This window comes from Sylvia atricapilla, chromosome 2 (genome assembly GCF_009819655.1).
Source record: "Sylvia atricapilla isolate bSylAtr1 chromosome 2, bSylAtr1.pri, whole genome shotgun sequence".
Taxonomy (NCBI): domain Eukaryota; kingdom Metazoa; phylum Chordata; class Aves; order Passeriformes; family Sylviidae; genus Sylvia; species Sylvia atricapilla.
Window position 1 is genome coordinate 83,707,062 of NC_089141.1, and position 20,984 is coordinate 83,728,045.

General features: G+C 38.2%; 1 protein-coding gene across 1 annotated transcript in view; it reads left to right on the plus strand.

The window, feature by feature from the left end:
* Positions 1-20,984, plus strand: part of ATP10A (ATPase phospholipid transporting 10A (putative)) — a 118,371-nt gene that overhangs the window by 92,946 nt on the left and 4,441 nt on the right. Inside the window, exons 10-17 of the mRNA XM_066313592.1 lie at positions 372-933; positions 6,216-6,319; positions 6,492-6,618; positions 8,855-9,039; positions 10,440-10,758; positions 12,702-12,778; positions 16,081-16,206; positions 20,385-20,585. Coding sequence (XP_066169689.1) covers positions 372-933; positions 6,216-6,319; positions 6,492-6,618; positions 8,855-9,039; positions 10,440-10,758; positions 12,702-12,778; positions 16,081-16,206; positions 20,385-20,585 — 1,701 coding nt within the window. The remainder of the gene's footprint in view (positions 1-371; positions 934-6,215; positions 6,320-6,491; positions 6,619-8,854; positions 9,040-10,439; positions 10,759-12,701; positions 12,779-16,080; positions 16,207-20,384; positions 20,586-20,984) is intronic.

Sequence of the window (20,984 nt, forward strand, 5' to 3'; positions counted from 1 at the left end):
TGAATATGCACAAAGGATGACAAGGTTTCACACTAATGGTTGCTTTTAGTATTCACTTCCAATGGTGGTGGTGCAACATTGATAGACTATCCATTAGTCATATCTGAGGCGGTGAAAGAAGAAAAAATTGTTTTAATGCAAACATATGTGCTTTCATACACAGGTATGATTCTGAAGTTCTTGTGAGTTTATTGTTGCTGAGTCAGTGTTGTCCATTTACTTTCCTTTCTCAAAATACAAATACCATTACTTTTTGCCCTAAAAGAAATTTCACTCTTTAGTTGGAGATGCTTAGACTGACTAACAGTGTCAGAATTCTTGTACAGCTTTTCTTTGGCATTTATTCATTGGTGGTTTATGTTCTTCTCAAGGTTAGAGACCGATTTGAACTAAAATCTCCAGTAAAAACCATTGAAGACTTCATACGAAGATTCACTCCAAGCCGCTTGACCTCTGGCTCTAACAGCAGCAGTTCCTCTAGTCTAGCTACAAGCAAATCAATGCACAGATTTGGTTTGAGCACGCTTTCATCTACATCTACAGATAGCACTTTATTAAAACTGGAAGAGAAGCTGGCATACTCTGCACAGATGAATAACAATGGCTACAGCTCCCAGCAAGGCAGGATGGCTGTGGGGGGTGCACCTGAGGAAGGAGAACTCCGTTATGAAGCAGAGAGTCCAGATGAAGCTGCTCTCGTCTATGCAGCAAGGGCATATAACTGTTCTCTGGTTGGAAGGCTATCTGACCAGGTATCAGTGGAGCTACCTCACCTGGGAACCTTAAGCTTTGAAGTATTACATACATTGGGCTTTGATTCCATCAGGAAGAGGATGTCAGTAGTGGTCAGGCATCCTCTCACAGATGAAATAAATGTTTACACTAAAGGAGCAGATTCAGTTGTTATGGATCTTCTTCTCCCCTGCTCTTCAGGTACACGTCTTACTTACCTTTGGGGGACTTGGGAGTCAGTTAGTTGCTGAAGATCTAATCATATCTTACTGCCTTGTCTCTAGCAAGCGGACTTGCCTGCTTTTAATTTTGTAGAAGGCAACCATTACCTTCTTTTAAATACTTTGTAATTATTGCGAATTTTTTGTAACAAATTACTGGTTCCTTACCTCTGACGAATGAGTGAAGATAATTTCTGTAGAAGATCTTTCACTAGCAAGCTTTATTTTAAAGGATTTTCTTGCGACTTGGCCAAAGCAATTTACATTTCTTTAGAAAAACCTGCCGGGCAGTGCTTGGACAGCTGAGTATTTTATATGAAACTGAAGTACTTCTTATTGCTGCTTCCCTCTGTTTCATTTTTAACTCCTTATGTCCTTTTGCTGAAATATGTTGCAATAATCAGGACATTTTTTTATGTTTAATTGTGATGCTAAAGAGCAATGTGAATCAATCAGCCATCAAAATAGAAAGGCTGTGGCAAAAGATGGAGAGATGCTGTTCAGACAAGAAATCCTGGCTTCAAATAGTTGACCAGCAAGCAACAGACATGTAGCTGTGAACATGGAATTTCCCTAGAGCATGGAGAATTCACAAGCACCCAAATGTCCTAGGATGCAGGGACAACATTAAGTAGCTAATTATAATCAGTTGATTTCAAGATGAATCGTGTAAGTTTTCAGAAGTTAGAGGAGACTCATAGGTTTCACTTAGCATTAATCAGTTTGCATCTAACTTACTGTATTTTCAACACTGAATTTCATCCAGTGTTTAAAGATTACTCCAATATGAATGGACAGAGCCCCAAAGTGCTAGAGGTACTTCCCATGTTTCACTAATGCATTGATTTTGTGGTTACTTTGACATTAGTTGGAGTAAACAATTGTGAAAGGCTTATACTGTGTAATTTTAGTTTAATGAAACACAGAAAAATGTTGGCATTAGTTTTCTGGTTTCAGCCATATAAATCAAAGCTGAGCCAAAAAAATTAAGAACAACTTGTCCTTAACTAACAACATAGTATTCATGAATAATTTTCTAGCAAAGATCTAATATCACAGGAGGCACGTAGAGCATCTATGGAAACTTCTTTCCTTCCAAACTACTAATAGAGAATTTTTAGCACTGAAAAATTCTAATACCTAGAAAAGAATGATTGGAAATGAGTTCTCAGAATGAGAACTGAGCCTTTAGAAAAGAAAAAATATTTTATGCCAGGTCTTAAATTTTTTGCCACCATATAACAGACCGTGTTCAAAGCTGCAATGTCTATTCACAATAGACTCAATGGATCAAGGAATTTTCATGGAAATTTCCGGCAGGTCTAGGACTCACCTAGGTAAAAACAGTAAGGCCAGTTATAAAATTAAAAAATGATGACATTATCAAAGATGATATATGTCAAAGAAACAGAGTTCCTGAAGGTCACTGTGGGAATGAGCAATGTCTGTAGCTGGGCAAATACAGATTCCACCATCATTACAGGCAAGCAAATTGAAAGTGGTTCTGAAATTGTGCAGGAAGTTTCTTGTTTTGGTTTGGGTTTTTTGCTTGTTTGGGGGTTTTTTTAGCCCAATTTGAACTATGAGTTCTGGTGTGCTTTGCTTTTGCAACGTAAAGTGCAGCCACTAGAACATCATAAGCAGTTCCCCTTGTTTTTTCTAGTCCTCTTAAGGCCCTGCTGGCTTCAGTAATTCTGTACATTTCAGCAGATCTGTCTGAAAAACATTTGACATTTCTCTTAAGTATCTTTCACTCCTGGAACTGAATTCGCTGTCTCTGCCTGCAGTATCCTAGTGCCAGTGGATGTAGAGGGAGCCTCAAAAGATTTATATTGTGGCTATTATCTCAATTGTGGGATCTGTCATTGGTGTTACCCAGTTCACTGGTGATGGTGGAATGTGTGTGTGAGTGGAGATGTAGTGCTACAAGAATTCAGTCATTTATCATTTTAAGGAAATTACTAAAAAGTGAATGGACATGACAGGTAATCCCACAGCTTGGTTTTTGCTCTCTCAGTGCTTCAGGGACATGCAAACTCTACACTAATCAAGCCTGTGTCTTGAGACTTGTGCCCTTAGACCGAAGGACCAAGGCAGCACCATGTCTGTAATTTCCCAGCTCAAACACCACGTGGCATGAAACAAAGATTCCTGTTTGGGAGAAAGAGTATTTTAGAACGTGACAAGAAAAACAGCCTGGAATCAGTAGCCAGAAGTATTATGTTTTAGCTTCTTTGTGTCTTATAGAAAAATATAAATCGTCATGAGCTTCAAATTTTAAAAAGATTTTGAATTGATTCCATTTGCTCTGCCTGTATATCTAGTTAAGACTGTGGAACCTACTGTGTTCTGATAGCAAACAGATACTTCCAAAAGCCTTGAAATTATTCCCCAGAGTGTATTGTTTTTACTTTATCTCAACAGTCACCATGTTCATAAATAAGAAAGTTACTGTTCGAGTCAATACCCAGCTCACACAGGAGCTGTGAACATAAATCATTGAGAAAACAATGACTGTGCTGGCTTTCTGCAGCTCGAGATTGTGGAAGGAAATAAAGAAGCAGAAGGCCACTAGCTCTCTATTATTCTTCTGGAGGAGACTCTCTTGCTGTTTTTCACTGACATGGTGCATGTGGTCACACTGCTTAGAGCAGACACTGAATCCCAGCTAAAAGCAATCTCCACAACTGGGTTTTGTCTGCAAGAGATTCCTTCCCCCCTTCTAACTTCTGAGCACAAGATAAATCTCAGGGTAGAACTGATGAGGCACATGAACTATGAGAGGCTTTAGCTGTCATTGATATGCTGGGAATGAGAACTTGCACAGAAAATAGTATACACATCTCTACTTGTGGAGAGTTGCTGTCTTTGTTCATTGAAGGAGGTATGAGTATTTGGCATGATCTTGCATTAGCACCTGTGGTATTCAGACAGATCTGAAGTACTGAACCTTAAAGGGATAGAATTTAACCTTAAAGGGATAGAAACAGCTTTTGTTGTGTTTAAGCACCTATTGAAGTTTGCATCATTTGAAATCAGTGAGCCACTGAAATAGCCACTCCCATAAGATAATTTCATGTGGGATATGCAAAAAAATATGACACTTTTCTCTAGAATGTTAATGTATCAGAATAAATTAGGAAGAATGCTTGCCTGCTTTATTTTTCTGAAGTTAAAAAAACCCTCACTAATACAAGGAGTCTCAAAAAGGTTTTGCTGCAGTACTCCTCCTAGAAAAAGAAAATATTATGTTATACAACAGTCACATGTGCCAAAAAAAGGTTATAATGCAGTAATAAAAAGTAGCAACATGAAACTGTGTTAGGCTGCTGGTTCCTTATATACATATTTCCATATATAGTGTAAGAAAAGGCTTTCTAATTGCAAATAATACTTGTAGGGATGTCCTTTTGGAACAATATATCTGAGACAATCAATGGTGATAGCATAGGTAGTATTAATAGGTAGATGGACAGGCCCATGAGAATATTCCTACCAGTCAGTATTCACCACATGACCTTAATCAGATGGAACTGAAATGAACATGTGCAGGAAATACCACAATCTTCACAGAGTCCCTTAGGAACAAGTGTGTACGTATGCTCCCAGCTTTGCAGACCTAGAAAGGATAGAAAAATCTTTAAAGGTGAGGAAATAGCTGTACAGTGAGTAAAATGTTCTGGTACGTGGTCAGGATAAATGGAACAAAACCCAGAACATTTGGATTCCGAGCTCACAGTTCCCTTATTCCTACAAAATCAATACATGTATGTATTTGTGCTGGAGCATTTGAATGTCCAATTATGCACTCTGCTCCTGTATAAATGTGAAAGTGTTGAATACTGTGTAACTTTATAGACAGGCAGATATATGTATGCAGTCAACATATAGCAAGATCAAATTCAGTATGAGTGCACACTGGGTAAATGGGCCCTCAAAAGTATAAACAGTAAGATACTTATGCCATCTAATTTATATACCTGTATTAAGTGCTCAATATAATGGCATAGTGCCCATAGGCTCTCAGTATGAGAGGTGAGCACATTCAGTGCTGAACTGAGTATGTAGTAGGTCTCTTGAGATGCCCAGACTTCTGGTGAGGAGTGGTCACCTAACTCAGTGACTAGTTCCTGTGCAAGTACCAGTAACTCAAATACTGCACTTAGGAGCAGCTCCTGTTACAGAATTATATCCTGATATGATTCTACATCCCCTGAAAATATTCCATCTTAAGTAAAAAAAAAATATATCACATCAGGGAGTAGGAAAACCATTCTCATTCAGTGGTTCCAATCTAAAAATGTACCCTCTTGTACATTTACTTAAGTGCTAACCTTGAAATTCATATTATTAAAGATTATTACTACAGTACATTTTTCATGAACTTGTCTCGATCCTAGATGATTTAAAAAAAATCATTATCACTTGTTTTTAATTTTCAGAGACATCGTTTCATGTAATAAGCTGGAACAAAATGTGCTGCCATCATATTCATTACTCTATGTTGATCACAGAGTGAGCACACTGCACCAGTCCCAGCTAAAGAGAGCAAAACAGATGCTCAGTCCTCATTTTGAGTGGTTACACATGGCTTTAAGTTAAGAGTAAAGCTAAGTGGAAGTTTTGCTGATGCATCTGAAGTAGAAGCTAGCTGTGAGGTCTGCAAGTGCAAATTCTCCTCTAAACGAAATCACAGTGATACCCAGAACTTCTTGTGTTGATTCAGGCTGATAGGAAGTATCAGTACAGCGCTAACAGACAAAAGGACCTTCATGAACTTCAATATACAAAACAGAGCACTGTTTCCACTTCTTTCAAGATACTGGCCTTGGTGGAAGACTGAGTGCTATTTTTAAATGTTGTTTTTCTGCACAAGATGAGCTGTGGAGAAGTGGAAAAACATTTGCTAGTAGTGTATTTAAAATGCTTCTATTCCTGACAGTAATGTTTGCTGTGAAGATTATCATGATTTCTTAAAATACTCAGGTGGAAGAAATACTTAAGGAGTAAAACAAAAGATCTTTCTCGCTTACATTCATGGTGACTTCTTTGAGAAGGAAGACAGGAAAGAGAAGAAAAAGACTTTTTTTTTTTTTTTAATGGAATGTTTTACTTGAGTTTCCCAGGAAATATCAACACTTCTTTAAAAGTATCAGTTATAGAGTGCTGGTACAGTGAGTACTGTATACAAGTTTTTATTCTCTGAGGCAATTCAGCTGCTGTTATTTTTCAACAAGTAATTTATGGGTTTTTCTTATCTAGATGACCCTCGGGGCAAACATCAAAAAAAAATCCGAAGCAAAACCCAGAATTACCTTAATCTTTATGCTGTAGATGGGCTGCGGACCCTCTGTATTGCAAAAAGAGTAAGTAAATGCAGGCTTTTAGTTTGCTTTTAAGGAGAGTCTTGACAAAGATTACTGAAGGTATTTATTATTTTATTGTTCTTGATTCATAACTTCTTTTTTCATTTTATTCAGTAAAGTATGAATGCCTTTTCATCATATTGACTGTGCCCTCACATACTCTTTGTAATAGGTTCTCAGCAAGGAAGAGTATGGCTGTTGGTTAAAAAATCATTTAGAGGCAGAATCCTCTATTGAAAATCGTGAAGAGCTGCTGTTTCAGTCAGCACTGCGGATAGAGAAGAATCTGCATCTGCTAGGTAATGAAATGAGAGCTGGACATGAAATTAAAATGTGATAAAAATTCTGAAAGCTTGGCTATGAAATCCGTTCTTTCCCTTAAATTGCTTCTGACAGTATAGAAATTGGCTTCCATGGGGCTTCATCATGGCTGTCATGTGCAGCACCACGAAGGAATAGGATATAATTAACATAAAAGACATACCCTGCTTTCCTTGCTCCTGCCAACATTTTATCACTGGTGAAATAAGTGGAATAATACCAGGATGAATCTGACACAATATCATAAATGGGAACTGCTGCTCTAAACAAGAAGAGGACTTGGCCCAAGCCCTCTACAGAATTTCATTAGTTCAGTGCTGCTTCAACAAGTCAGAGACTTCTCTGATTCCAGGGGCCCCAGAGACACACCTAAAGCAAAGCTCACAAACTGCATCTGTGAGAGGCATCAACTTCCATATACATCAGGTTCAGCACATGCACTCAGGGCCTGTACATTCTGTGGCAAAGGGTTGCAGTTAAGATCAGTGTATGTAAAAAGCATTGCAAGAGCTAAGTCATACTCTTGAGTTGAGATGTTGAATGCACTGAGATTCTAAAATGTATTTATATACAGTGGTACTCCATACATCCAACTCTTTGCTTTCTCTGGCAAAGGGACTGGGACAGCTATAACACTGTGGCAGAAAACATCCTTCACTAATTGCCAGCATGCCTCTCTCTGGGAGACAGATCCACCTCACCCAACTTCTAATGCATCTTCTACAGATCTGTAAGGCTCAACATAAAACCAGTGGAGAGACAAAAAAAAGTGTAGTTCATTTGGTCTGACTTAGATACCTGCTTTAGGATTAGATGTATCATGCCCTTGAAGAGTCTGGTTCTCTTCTCTGACTGAAAGGAGGGCGTGACTTGCCTAATTCGGATCAGAGTAATCAAGATCCCACCATGGGTGTGCCTGTTGGATCTGGCTGCAGTCTGAAGTGGAAAAAAAACCAACAAACCTAACAAACAAACAAAAAAACCCAGAAAAAAAAAGTGAAATACAGCTTCTAGACAAATAAGTGAGCTCTGGTCAATAGTAAATGATCAGTTCAGTCATTCCCTAAGAACCTCATACTGTGGTTTGTAGCTTGCAATGATCATCATTAGGTTGTGGGAATGAAAATTCAGTCTGGAATATATTTTTCTTTATTTGGATAGCAGTAGCTTTCCCAGAATTGCCCTAAGAATCTGTTTTCATCTAAATGACTAGGGCTCAGACTTAAGGAGACTTCTATTGTTAATCATTTTTTTCCAAGAAAAAACCATAAAAGAAACAATTAGCCAAGAAAAGTTTGGTTTTCCTGTTGTTCCAGGTAATTTTCATGTCTGTACTTCCTCATCTGCTAGTGGCAGGGCTTGCATTTCCTCAAATTGAAGTCTCTCTGACATTCAGTGGAGCACTAATGTACCAAGGGTGACACTGAGCTTGGTCCTGCATGGCGTTTCGCCACTTTCCACATATATGAAAATCTTGTCTCATTCAGTTGATTTATGTGAGCGTAAAACAGATACCCAGTCTCTTATAACAGGTAGAAAGACTCATTGAAAGCATGAAAATACACATTTTACTCTCATATCATGGTCAACAGATTTATGGTTTATTCTCTGCTATATCTCATTTGGACACCAGTGTCTTTCTGCAAGAGCAAAGAGCAGCAACAAGGCGCAAAAAGGTTTAAATTTGCAGTCTAGTCTGCTGTTTCCAAGCTGCAGTCCAGCTGTTATTCCCCTTCAAAAGTGGAATTTCTAGTGACCCACTCTCTTCTTCCTGAGAAGAGGCAGTTAAGAACTTTAGGAGCTGAAATGATCTTCAAGAACCAATAGTTTCTCTAGCAACATTCAGCAGAAATGACATAGATATAGAGCATTGAGACAATAAGCCTTCTGAACCTCTGTAGATATAGAGCATTGAGACAATAAGCCTTCTGAACCTCTGGGACTAGGAGTGGCATCTGATTTCTTTTGAAATTTTGAATTCTAGATTTGTTGTTCATTGTTGATGCAGCTGTTTACCACAGCTACTTTTCTTTCTTCCTCCTCAGTACCCCCAAAAAGCTGCCCAAATCTTGCAATCCTTGGTAGTTAAGCTGTCTCCCAGTAAAAGTGGCTGCTGGTTGTTTTGGGTTTTGTTTTTATAATCTAAGCTTAAAATTAAGGGCAACCTTAGGTGTTCATTTAATATGGAATATTTTGGGGTTTTTATGTGCTTAGGTGCAACTGGCATAGAAGACCGTTTGCAGGATGGTGTTCCAGAAACCATTGCAAGCTTGCGCAAAGCTGGGTTGCAGATTTGGGTTCTTACTGGAGACAAGCAAGAAACAGCTGTTAATATTGCATATGCCTGCAAGCTACTAGATCATGATGAAGAAATCATCACTTTGAATGCTGAATCACCAGTAAGCAGATCCAATATACAAGTTGACTAATGAACTAGTTTTGCTTTACTTTCAACATGCTGAAAGTTTGATTAAAAGTTTTAATTAAAAGCAATTAAAAGTTTGATGGCTTTTTTCCTTTTCCTCTTTTTTTTTTTTTTTTTATTTTTTGCATCTTTTCCTGCTTCACCTATAATTTCCAGGTAGGACATATCTTTAAATACTTTTCAGTAAATCATGCTTCTAAACCATAGCCTCATGTATCATAACTTTACTGAAAACATGTAACTGTGTGTAGTGAACTCTACCATGAGTGAAAACATGCCATAGCAGCATAAATCACTTTCTTTGGTATGCATTCTCAAAATATCCCTATTTCTATTTATTGGCTCTAATGAGTCTAATGGGCAACCTGTTTTTAAATACATGTTGAGAAAGAAAGCAATCAATAACTTGTTGAGAATTTGTGCTTTATTTTGTGCCACTGAAATATAGTATTTAGATAACTAAGTCATTAATGTTTTCTCAGGTGGCTTTTTCTCTGGAAATAGAAGCAGTATTTAAATTTTGATGCCAACAGTGAGAGGCAGAAAACCACACCTGCAATAGTGCCTTGCTTCCTAACAGACCTTTTCTAATCCTTCTGAATTACTGATCTTTCCTGTGTTCAACTTGTTGCAAGCAGTCACAAAGAGTTTACTGATACAGTCTGACATACAAGGAACCAGACTGATAGTGCTGTAGTCCTTTTATGGGGTGATAAAATTGGACTTCAGATCAGCAGAGGAGAGGTAGGCCATCAGTATTCAGCTCCAATTTCTTCCAAAAAGGAAAAAAAGATAACAGCATTTTCTGTTCTTGGGTGTATCAACTGAACTGGTAAATTGATTTTCCATGGTTTTGCTTTTTATTCATTCTTGCTGTAAGGCCAGTAGCATTTTTTTTAATGTTCATATATTCTCAATAACATCTTCTAGTTGAGTATGGCTAGGAGAGAGATTTCAGCTTAAATAACCTTTAATTGGCCTTTAACAATGCATAACTCTTTGATCTGAGTTGTGGGCGTATACATGGTGTTCATCACCATAATGGTGTTCATCACCATACTTAACTTGGTACCAATTATATATCATTTCCCAGCACTGTTATTCTGAGAAGGAGCTAAAAGAAATTAATTTAGCATACAAAAGTGCATGTTAAGGAAGAATTAGATTTTAAACCTTTTTACTCTTTACTGTTGTCATATCTTCTGCAAAAATTAAGTGTGTTCAGAACAAGTAGAAGATTATTAGAAATTAAAACTTTAACAGCGCAGCAAATAATACATTCCCCATATTAGTTATGCCTAAACATACAGCAAACAGAAGCCTTTGAATACATGTTCTTTTCTCTCAAGCATTTTTATTTTGAATTTTTTTCAGGAGACATGTGCTGTCTTGCTGGAACAGTGTCTGCAATGCGTAGAGTCTAAATTTTCAAACACAATAGATGGAGCTACTGGAAACATGACTGTTGGGTTCACCCCTCTCTATCCACCCTCTTCCTCTGTGCTTTCCAGCTTGGGCCTAGTCATTGATGGAAGGACTCTAGCTTATGCCCTGGAACCTGCGCTAGAAGATAAATTTCTTGCACTAGCCAAACGATGCCGTTCAGTACTGTGTTGTCGCTCTACCCCACTCCAAAAGAGCATGGTAGTGAAACTAGTCAGAGACAAACTCAAAGCAATGACCTTGGCAATAGGTAAATACCTCAGTTTATAACTAGCCTGCCTTGATGTATACTATGTCTTGAAAATTTTGATATTTTTTTTGACATGCAATAAGACCTTCCCAGCTGCCTCACAACTGAAACAGCCTTCCAGTTTTGTCTGCAAACATGTTGGATGATTCTAATATATTTATTCTAACATATTTACTCAAATCGAGGATAGTACTCTGGAGTAGTATTAGGGATTTCTTCCTACAGAAGTTAGGTAATCAGGACCCAGTTATGCTGAGAGATTTTGACATGTCTGAACACAGTTGTAAAGAACTGGGTTATCTTATGCTGTGCAAAACACCATTTTGCAATCACTGTATTACACCCAAAAAAACTGCTCAGTCCTGCTTCATCCAGTCATGCTTAAACTCAATGCTCTGTGTTTATCATCAAAGTCAGCCATACAGCACAGGCTGTGACTTGGCCTTGTTGTTACAGAGAGTTGGTATCATGCCAACTCTTACACTTCTTCCCACCTAATCACTCAATTGGCAAAGGAAGACTTTGGCAGTCCATCTGTCTTAGGTTTGACAGGATATTCCATGTTTCTATGATTTTTACACAAGTCAACTAGCTCTTCTTTCCCTATGAAGTTTAAGTTCATGCCTCATTAAAAGATACGATTTCAGCACATACTGTCACAAATACACTTGCTTTCATCTACCTGTATTGGTTAATTATAGCTGGAACACATGTGGGTGGGACCTACCCATGAGAAACTCTAAGTACATATAATAATTGCCAGACCTGTGTGACATCAGCCTCACCAAGTATGTGCTGATTATCACAGTCTTCATGCTCAATATATTATATCTTGCTCAAATATGCCTCCCTCCTACTGAATTTATATCTTTGGGTAACTGACAGTGGACATAATCATTTGCATATCTTGTAAAAAACATCTGGCTCGTTAACTTAAGCTATCCAGAATGCTTAAAAACACTAGTAGAGACTGGGAAGCTTGTATTTTCATTATTTCTGAGCATCTTGAACCTACTTAAGTTGAACCTAAGCTGAGGTTGAGCTTAAGCTCCTGCTCTGGCTTAAAGCTTAGCTGTATGCATGCTCCCTTTTAACCAACATGAGCTAACTTGGTTGTATCACACAGTCACAAAGACAACAGCTTTGTCTGGTGGGCAGACACCACTCTTACATGTGCCAGCAGCAGGAAAACTGACAATATGTGGTGTGCTCCTCAGCCACTGAAGTTTGAAAGTGTCTTGTCATAAGCTGATACAGTATCATTTTCTATTAGTACACTGGCTGTAAATTTAAGAGGTTAAGATCTAGATACATAACTCATTCTGATACCCTGTCTATGACACCTATCATTTGTGGTATCATGGTTGGAAGCAGAGTAGGGGATGGTGGCTCTGCAACCATTCCAACTAAATCTATCAGTCTTGGATGTGTTAAAGATCTTGGACTGGTCAACCCTAGTCTCTTGACTTTTTCTTTCATTCGTCTACTTTTTAATTTGTATAGGTGTTTTTACAGCATAGACATTTTCATTGGCGTTAGGGCTTTTTGCACATTTAATTCTTAGTCATACCTGATTGCAGGCAGACTCTTAATCAGGAAACAGAGGTATTGGGGATGCTTATTCTCAGCCTTCTACTGTTTTACTATTGGTGCAGTTCGGGCCTGACACCTGAATTTTAGGTACTATTAAAAAGAGATGGATTTGTTTTATTGTTACTTTCCTGTGATAAAAAGGTCTAAAAAGACCAGAATGTCTTGGAAACTTTGCAAGCTTTGAACCTTATATTCTAAAGGTGTATCTTTTTTTATACCAAACCAACACTTAGTAAATATCTCTCTTGCTATACTCAACCAACACTGAATAACTGGTTTTCCTTTGTTTTGTTGCTGCCAACCGTTGTTGGTCTGCTAATGACAACAAAACTGCATTTTGTCATCTTTAGGTGATGGTGCTAATGATGTCAGCATGATCCAAGTTGCAGATGTTGGTGTGGGGATCTCTGGTCAAGAAGGCATGCAGGTAATGTTGCTCATCCAGTGGAAAGCACTCCCATGAGGATGTGGAACAAATGCTTTCCATAGATCAGATTGTTCACACTCCTCTGGACAGTCAGCACAAATAAAGGAAAAGCAGCAAGTTGTGCTGAGGTGCCAAGCTCACGCTTTTTCTGAGATCTGTGATGGATTTACACATAGTCTGCCTTCTCAGAAAATTGAACTTACCAGATCCTTCTAAGCAATATGATTAAGGAAATGATTAGCTAAATAGTTGTTTAAAGCAGAAAAGAAGCTCAGCTATGCATTATTTAGGAAATAAGGTTAATCTTGTTCTGGCTTTTATTCTCCTCTCTCCTGTAGTGCTTGGGAATACTTCTATGGAGTTGCCGCACAGGCAAATACAACTGATGTAGTTTATTTGCATGGTGTGGTGGTGACCCTTGGCCCAGACACCCACATACCTCACTCGCTCAGCTTATTCAGACTGCAAAACAGTAAAGAAAGTAGAAATTGTGGCCCTTAGCAGAACCACTGCTCCTTACACCTTATTGCAAACCTTATTTGGTTTGGCCACATTTCCAGTTACAAGGAATAGCAGGATGAAGGTGCTTGCCTTGTAGTCTTCTGGATGTGTTCCACCTATGATTACTGCATTTACCACTGTGCAAGAGGCACTTCTCTCATCCCCAGAAGAGAGGATGAATATGCATAGGATGTATGTATTATCTCAGGCTCCTCTACTGCTAGCACAGATCAGTTGCAGTGTTAGGACCAGACATGGCAGTAAGACACAGAGAATGAGGATACCTCATTTCCACAACCTGCCTTGTATTTGGGCAGGCTGATTGCATGAGAAAACAGAGTAGCTGAGTATATGTCAAATAGCTCTACAGGGAAAGTGGGATGTGTTTCCATCCTGAGGACCTGAGCAGATGAGCATGCTCCTTAACTTAGTTACCAGTGGGTGGTTCTCTGACCCAAATTGCATTTTTTGCAACATTGGCTAGATGTTTTGCTCAAAAAGGAAGAGAGGCCTCCTTCACACAGTCCACAAATTAGCTATAGAGTTTTATTTCATGGGATTTCATGAATGCTGTAATTTATTTGGGTCAACACACAAATTTATGAAACAAAAATTTAGTGAGCTATGAACTTGAGTGTCAACTTTATGCATTTTCTGAACTCCAGATAAGCAGAAGCTGATTTATCATATTTATCATATATCTTATTTATCATACACTTTTCAATATGTATGCACCTTCAAATCCTGCATAACTTCTGCAGTATCACTGCAGGCAGTCCAGGCTCCAGAGAGCTCAGAGAAGGGTGGTTTTGTGGGCTCCCCTCCAAACCTATCAATTCCAAAAAGTCTGCTGCAAACTTTTTTTTGGGTCTTACCACCTCTTACGAACTTACCAATAAGCTCTGTCATCTATATGTTAATTCAGATCACTTTTTTTCCTAATGCAGACATAGACTGCTCATAGCATTTTTTTTGACTCCTTGCCTCTTTATGCCACTTTCAGTTGAGCTCATATGCTTACAATAACCCATCCTCAAATCCCCCTGGCTTTTGCAGTGTATCCAGGTCTGAAAGCTATTTTCTCATTACCTCATTAAACTACCTGGTTTTATTTCTAAATTAAATTTCAGCAAAGTGGAAAATGTTTATAGATCCCATCCCTTACTGCAAATCCTAAGGAACTGCACAGACCTTTTTACTATAAACAACTGTCAGAATTGTACACACGCAGGTACTCAGAAGACGTTGAGCATTTAGATGTCTCAGACAGCAGTACTGTCGATTTATTTTCTTTACATGTTCTGTGGAAGCATGCGGAGCTGGAAAAAAAAAAAAAGTGAAAATCCAGTGGGTATTTTGAGCTTAAGTAAACATGCAAATGTAATTGGATAACATATCTTTCCCTCTGTGTTGCTCACCTTAATAAAAATGGAATAAAAAAAGAAAAAAAATCGTGACACTTCTCACAGTCTGCTGAGAAGTACTATGTTAGAAGCACAAATGAAGCTAACAGTTTTGTTTTGACATTGGAATAGGCTGAGATGGGATGGAGGAAAATGAAGCAGACATAGCATAGCTGTGTTCTCCTTAAACTGCAACATAGCTGTATGTCTGCAAGACAAATCAGATTTCTGTGCAGGGAAGTAATAACAAGTGTGTCTTAGTACCTGAGAAATCCTAGGATGTGTCAACATATTAAAAAGTGTCTCAGTCTTTATATATATATATCTACTGCTTAAATTGCAGTGCATTCTTACACCTTCTCTTGCGTATTGTTTTACAGTTTATTTTAATAGCTTTTACAAGCACCTGCTTGAGAAAACTGAACCCTTTTGATGTTTTACTAAGAAAGAGAATTAGGAAAACTTAAAAGAAAATATGCGTCTCATTGAAAAATACAGCCGAAATATACCCAGCAGAGTGTAAGGAAGATACTGCTCCTTTGGAGGTTTTCACCTTCCCTCCTGTTTTTGCTGAACTGAATTGTGAGAAAAAAGGATACTGAAATAGAAAATGAAATGGAAAATAATATTAAATTAAATCTTAGTGATCCTAGGGGTAAGGAAAATCATGAAACAACCATGATAACACAAGGAGTTCTCAATGTACAGTACCCAGAAATTTAGTCAGAATTAGAGGGAAACTGTGATTCATTTTGTCAATGCCGTCTGATAGTCTGTACAGTCCCAGAGGATTCTCATGTAATGGGATTTTTTTCTCATACATAGTTACAGAAAATGTGTGATTTAAAAAATCCCTCAAAATACTGATATCGCAGGACAGCCAAGTAAACTGTATAAACCAGGTCTGCAAATTCAATTAAAACCAATATTTTTATTGTTTTGTCTTTTAAAGTTAAAGCATTATGATGCAGCCACTTTATTGTGCTGTTCTTATCTTATTCTCTGGAAATTCATTTTGCCCTGTAAATAACTGTAGTTTTTACAGAGAAAGATACAGTCACCAAAGTCTTCACACATGAACCCTGAGCCTTCATGCTCGTGCAACTGCAGCTGCCAGCCATTCTCCCACCTCTTGCTTTTTGTTGTTGCTTGTCACCATTTGCAATGTAGGCTGTGATCTCCTCTGAGTGAGGACAGGGTTGCCTTGCATGTTCTGCTGAGCTGCTGTGTTTGCTCATGGGTATTTCAAATCTATGCGTTTCATAAGCACTGTCATGAATTTCATTCTTCATGAGTTCAACTTCCACTGACTGTAGGAGTCGAGAAGATGACTAGATTCATTGTTAGTATTGAGGGTGGTGCTTTACAATAACGATTCCAACCTTTGTTTCATTAAAGGCGGTGATGGCGAGTGACTTTGCAATCCCGAGGTTCAGGCATTTGGAGAAGCTTTTGCTTGTTCATGGCCACTGGTGTTATTCCCGACTCGCCAACATGGTGCTCTATTTCTTCTACAAAAATGCAGTAAGTGTTTGACTTGGCAGCTTTATGGCACCACATGTTTCCAGGGTTTATTTTGTGCTAAGTGAGCATTAGGTCAGCTTTCAAATGGTTTATAAATAAGCTGCAAAGAAATTTGCAGAGCTGAAAGACAGCTGGCTGCCATTTGCAGAAATACGGGACCCACTCCATAACAGCTACAGTGTGTTGCTGAATGTGCAAATTAGGTAACACAAATAACAAGCACTGCTGAAGAAAAGTTTCTTTACAGAGCAGTTTTGCAGGATTTAGCTGGCTGGGTACAGGAGTCTTCAATGCCAATGCCATCCAGCATTGGTCCAAAGTAGCAGTTGACTTGACTGTATCTCCTCATTGTTTGTGAATCACTTTACATACTTCCTAGTGACTTGAGATAATTTGAGTCCTCTCTATGTCTCAGATGTGGAGAATGGAAAGGTATTTTTCTTGATCTATCTTATTTCCAATTAATCAAAAGGGTTCATTAGAAAGGAAACACACGATGGTAAAGAACAGACAACGGGTCTGTGTTTCCTCCCTGGTGTATGAAACAGAACTCAATCCAGTACTGGGCATCAAGCCAGAAACAGCTCAACTCCTTGGCCTCAACAAAGGCCCTTTGCATTGATCTGGGAGTACAAAGATGATTGATTGAAAACAGCCTAACAAGGAAACCAAGAATACCACCAGCTGGGTGGGAGTCACTGGCAGGCACAAATATTTGCTCACTTGCAACAGCTACAAATCACCTTGGGAGCAAGGCATATGAAGAAGCAAGAAAAAGGAGGGCTAGAGCTCTCCTACTTCTGTTTACTTCAGAGGGCAATGTATGAATTCTGTGCAGAAGACTGGATTTTGTCCATCAGAAAAAACGTGGCTTTCAGTTTTGCAAAAGTTGCTTTCCAATTTTAATCTAATACTCAGTTTTTATCAGAAGAAAACCATCATTTGCTCAAAATTTTGAATATCACCAGAATACCTAAGGGTGCTAAAGGACTAATAAAGTGTATTTTTGTCAAAACAAGCATATTAAAATACATTCTAGGGTCAGGGCAGGGACTGCATGCAGGTGCCCTTTCAGACACAGAAGAATGAAGGGACTTGGTGATCTGAGCTGCTGCTTCAGTCAGAAATAGCAAGCAGATTTAAGTAATGCTGTATTGAGTGGAGAGCCACCTGTTGAAGTACAGCAGTGAAATGTGGTGTTCAGATGCATCAGTTTTAAGGCTTGATCCTGAATGATGGTGAACATCTGTACTTCCACCCCCAGTGCTGGATGTTTCCAAGATACTCATAGACAGTATCAAATCTGAACTTCCAAGAGATGTATGTATAACCATCTTACAGTAAAAATTAAAAAAAATAAACACAAAAGTAATGCACATAAGACACTCCAGCAATCAGCGGCCAGAGATGCTGTTTATACATTGATGCTTTTGTTCAGCTTGGGTAAAATCTTCTATTTTCTTTGGTTCAACTGCCCTTGATTACAAGTATTATTTCTCATGCCATTTTTAATAAGACATTTTCAGAAGCTACTGCCTCAAGGCTAGAAAATAACTGAAGACATCTCTTTCTGTTGGATGTGTTTTGGCAGCCTTCAAAGCTTTCTTTGAAATACTTGTTGCTTCTGACTCTAAACTGTAGTTGGATATCCAGCATATAGACATGAGTATGTCTGATGCAGTGCCTGCCCTTAAGGAAAGATGGTTAAAAATGGAAAGATAGGAGCACCTGAACTTTTTGCAGGGAGACTATTCTGGATGATTCTCCACAGAGAGTCAAGATAGCTACTCTGCAGATGTTCTGAAATTTTTCTATTTCCTCAAGTGTTGTTTTTTTTTTTTTTTTACTATTTGTTCATACTGTGAAATTTTCCATTCTCCACTAGAACCTACCGAATTTAAAATTTAAACTTCAGATTGCTGCAAAAGCTATTGGGAGACTTAAATGACTTATCCAAGAAGATGTTTGGCTTCATGGAGATGATAAAAATACAAGTATAAATTACAAAATAGCATGACTGGAAATATTTGAGCTTGATGAAACGGGATTTCATGTAAACAAAAATTTACCTGCACAAGCATGCGCATCTTCATTCCGTTTATACATTGTCTCTGCAAGACAACACTGAAAATTTTTTTACATTCACCGAGAAATTCTCTCTGGGACCGCATTCATAAAACAGTCACATCTTGCAGGGGAAGAAGGAAAACCTTTTTTATTTAAAATCTTTATGTAAATTCGTTTTGTCTTTTTCAGAGAGGCAATACACAGAGGCAAGAGAGAACATTAGAAATAAAATTAAAATCTTGTCTAACACAAAGTAAAATTTCAGGAGGAAAAAATCTGATTTAAGCCTCATTTATTTGTACAGCTTTCCTCAACAGCACTATTAAGACCCATAGTAGAGGTGGAAGATTTTCAGTTGATTGTATTTTCATCAAACCACCTATTTTTGCCAGAGCCTAACTGTTTCCAAGACAGGTTAGCAAGGCTCTAGAGAGAAAATTTACTGTGTCCAGAATTAGCTGCATTTTGTTTTAAAACAGTGAGAAAAAGGTACATAAATGCACATATTTATTGTAATTTCTTTTTGAGAAATTACTCAAGAAAATTTGTTTGGTTTTGGGTGTGGAAAAGAAATAATTTTCAAAATATGTTCAGTTTTGGAATGAAATTGGAATGAAACCGCCGTGTCCCAGACAACTGTACTGAAGAGGGTAAGCTTTGGTAACTCAGTCTTGTCTGGGCCAGAGGAAGATATTTTTCTGGAAATACATTTACAGAAACATTTCTAGGGGTTGAGCTTACAAAAATACTACCATTTAACTTTTCCTAGGTTAATTTATAGAATGGGCTTGCTAACAGCAGCTATTTGTTGCTCATATACAAGCCACTTTAGTGTAGTATGTAAACTTTGCCTGAGCATTTATATACTTTATGTATACATGTGTGTATATATATATACACACATACACACATACATGTTTGTACATTTGTGTACTGTAGGACTGACCTCTTATTCTGTGGCAATTCCCTTTTACAAGACAGGTTTACTCTCCTTAAAGCAGCTTTCACTGACTAAGCACACCATAGCCTTTTATTTCTTCCTATGTTTAATTTTCAACCACATTTGGGCACACAGAACATATCTGTATTTTCCTCTGTATATCTCAAATTCATGAAGGGTTAACATTCTCCATCTGACTGAAAGCTTTTTGAGAACAAAATACAAAAAAAAAAGAGGAAGTGAAAGGAGAAGTCACGTCATTTCCCAACTTCATTGTTAAAAGGAGTAAAACCCTCAACAGTTTCCAATAGTTTTCTGGTCTTAATCACTTTAAAAAGAAGAGTAAAAATTTTACTTTTAGGAGAACCAATTCTGGGAATTTATTTCCTTCTCTAGGAAGCTGTCCATCTTTTTCTAGGCCTCAAATCCTTCATCATCATCTGAAATCAGCACCTTTCCTGAGCCCTCTGGATTTTACATGCTGAAGAGATTGTAGAAAAAACAAGTTCTGTGGTTTGTTTCTTTTTGGGTGCCTCCAACCCAAGTAGATGAACACACCCTCTGCAGATATGTATGCAGCTGATTTCTTCATAGAGCTGAAGAGGGGAGATTCAGGAATCTTTACAGCTCTACTAATTTGCTGAATGTCAAAGCACAAAGATTCAATAGTTAAGATAACTTTTCTAGACCTTACAGTTTCACCTTCCTTAGTGCTGCTGATCTCATGTTGGTCTTGCAAAAAAGCTCTGCATTTATCTGTTGTAGACCACAAAATTCTCCCAAAACATCTCCAGCCAGCAGAGGATATTATTGTGGAAATTCTTGTTCTTACAGTAGTGCTGTGACATCAGTACTCATTTACCCAGAGGTCAGTGGTGGTTGGGAGAGCTTTTTACAGTTAGTTAAATTGCACCTCAGTGTTTCACTTGAACCGAAAGTTAATTTTGTGTGATGCCTGAGATTTGTGGTTCCAGCAGCACAAAGACTTGCAGGTGTGCCAGATGTTTTCAGCTTAGCCAAGTGGTCCGTGCATCAGGAAGTGAGTTAAAGAGTAGGTATCCTCACAAGGATTGCTCACATGTTCAGCTGGAATGATAATGGTTTCAGAACACAGTGGCACGATGGTCCTCCTTATCTTGTTATATTTACAGCATTGCTTGTTCTGTTTCAGATGTTTGTGGCCCTTCTCTTCTGGTACCAGTTCTACTGTGGATTCTCTGGCTCATCAATGATTGATCAGTGGTATCTGATCTTCTTTAATTTATTCTTCTCTTCTCTTCCACAACTGATTACTGGTGTGCTGGATAAGGATGTGCCAGCTGAAGTGTTAATTGCTGTACCTCAGCTTTATAAAAGCGGACAGAATATGGAGGTAAAAACTTCTTGATTACTGTAATTTCTTTCCTGAACATCTTTAGTTTCAACTGAAAACCAGCCCTGATCCCCAAGGGTAGATGGCTGGTAAATACAGTCTGAGAAGTCAGTGTTACTACTTTGTGATATTTCTTATCTGAGTCAAAATGCCAAAAGTACACCTAAACAAAAGGCACACAAACAAACAAACAAAGCCCCAGCCAGCCATATTTTTAATGCATGACAGGAGAGAAAGCTAGATGATTTAATTCAACCTAAACTGAACACTTCCTTCATGGTCCAGGCTCACAAATAACTACAAAAATAAAACAGGTTGCATCTTGTAGCTAGTGCAGGCTTTTACAGAATAGCCTCACAGTACGTAGTCAAAACTTCAGTTGCCAGCCCTTTACTAGAA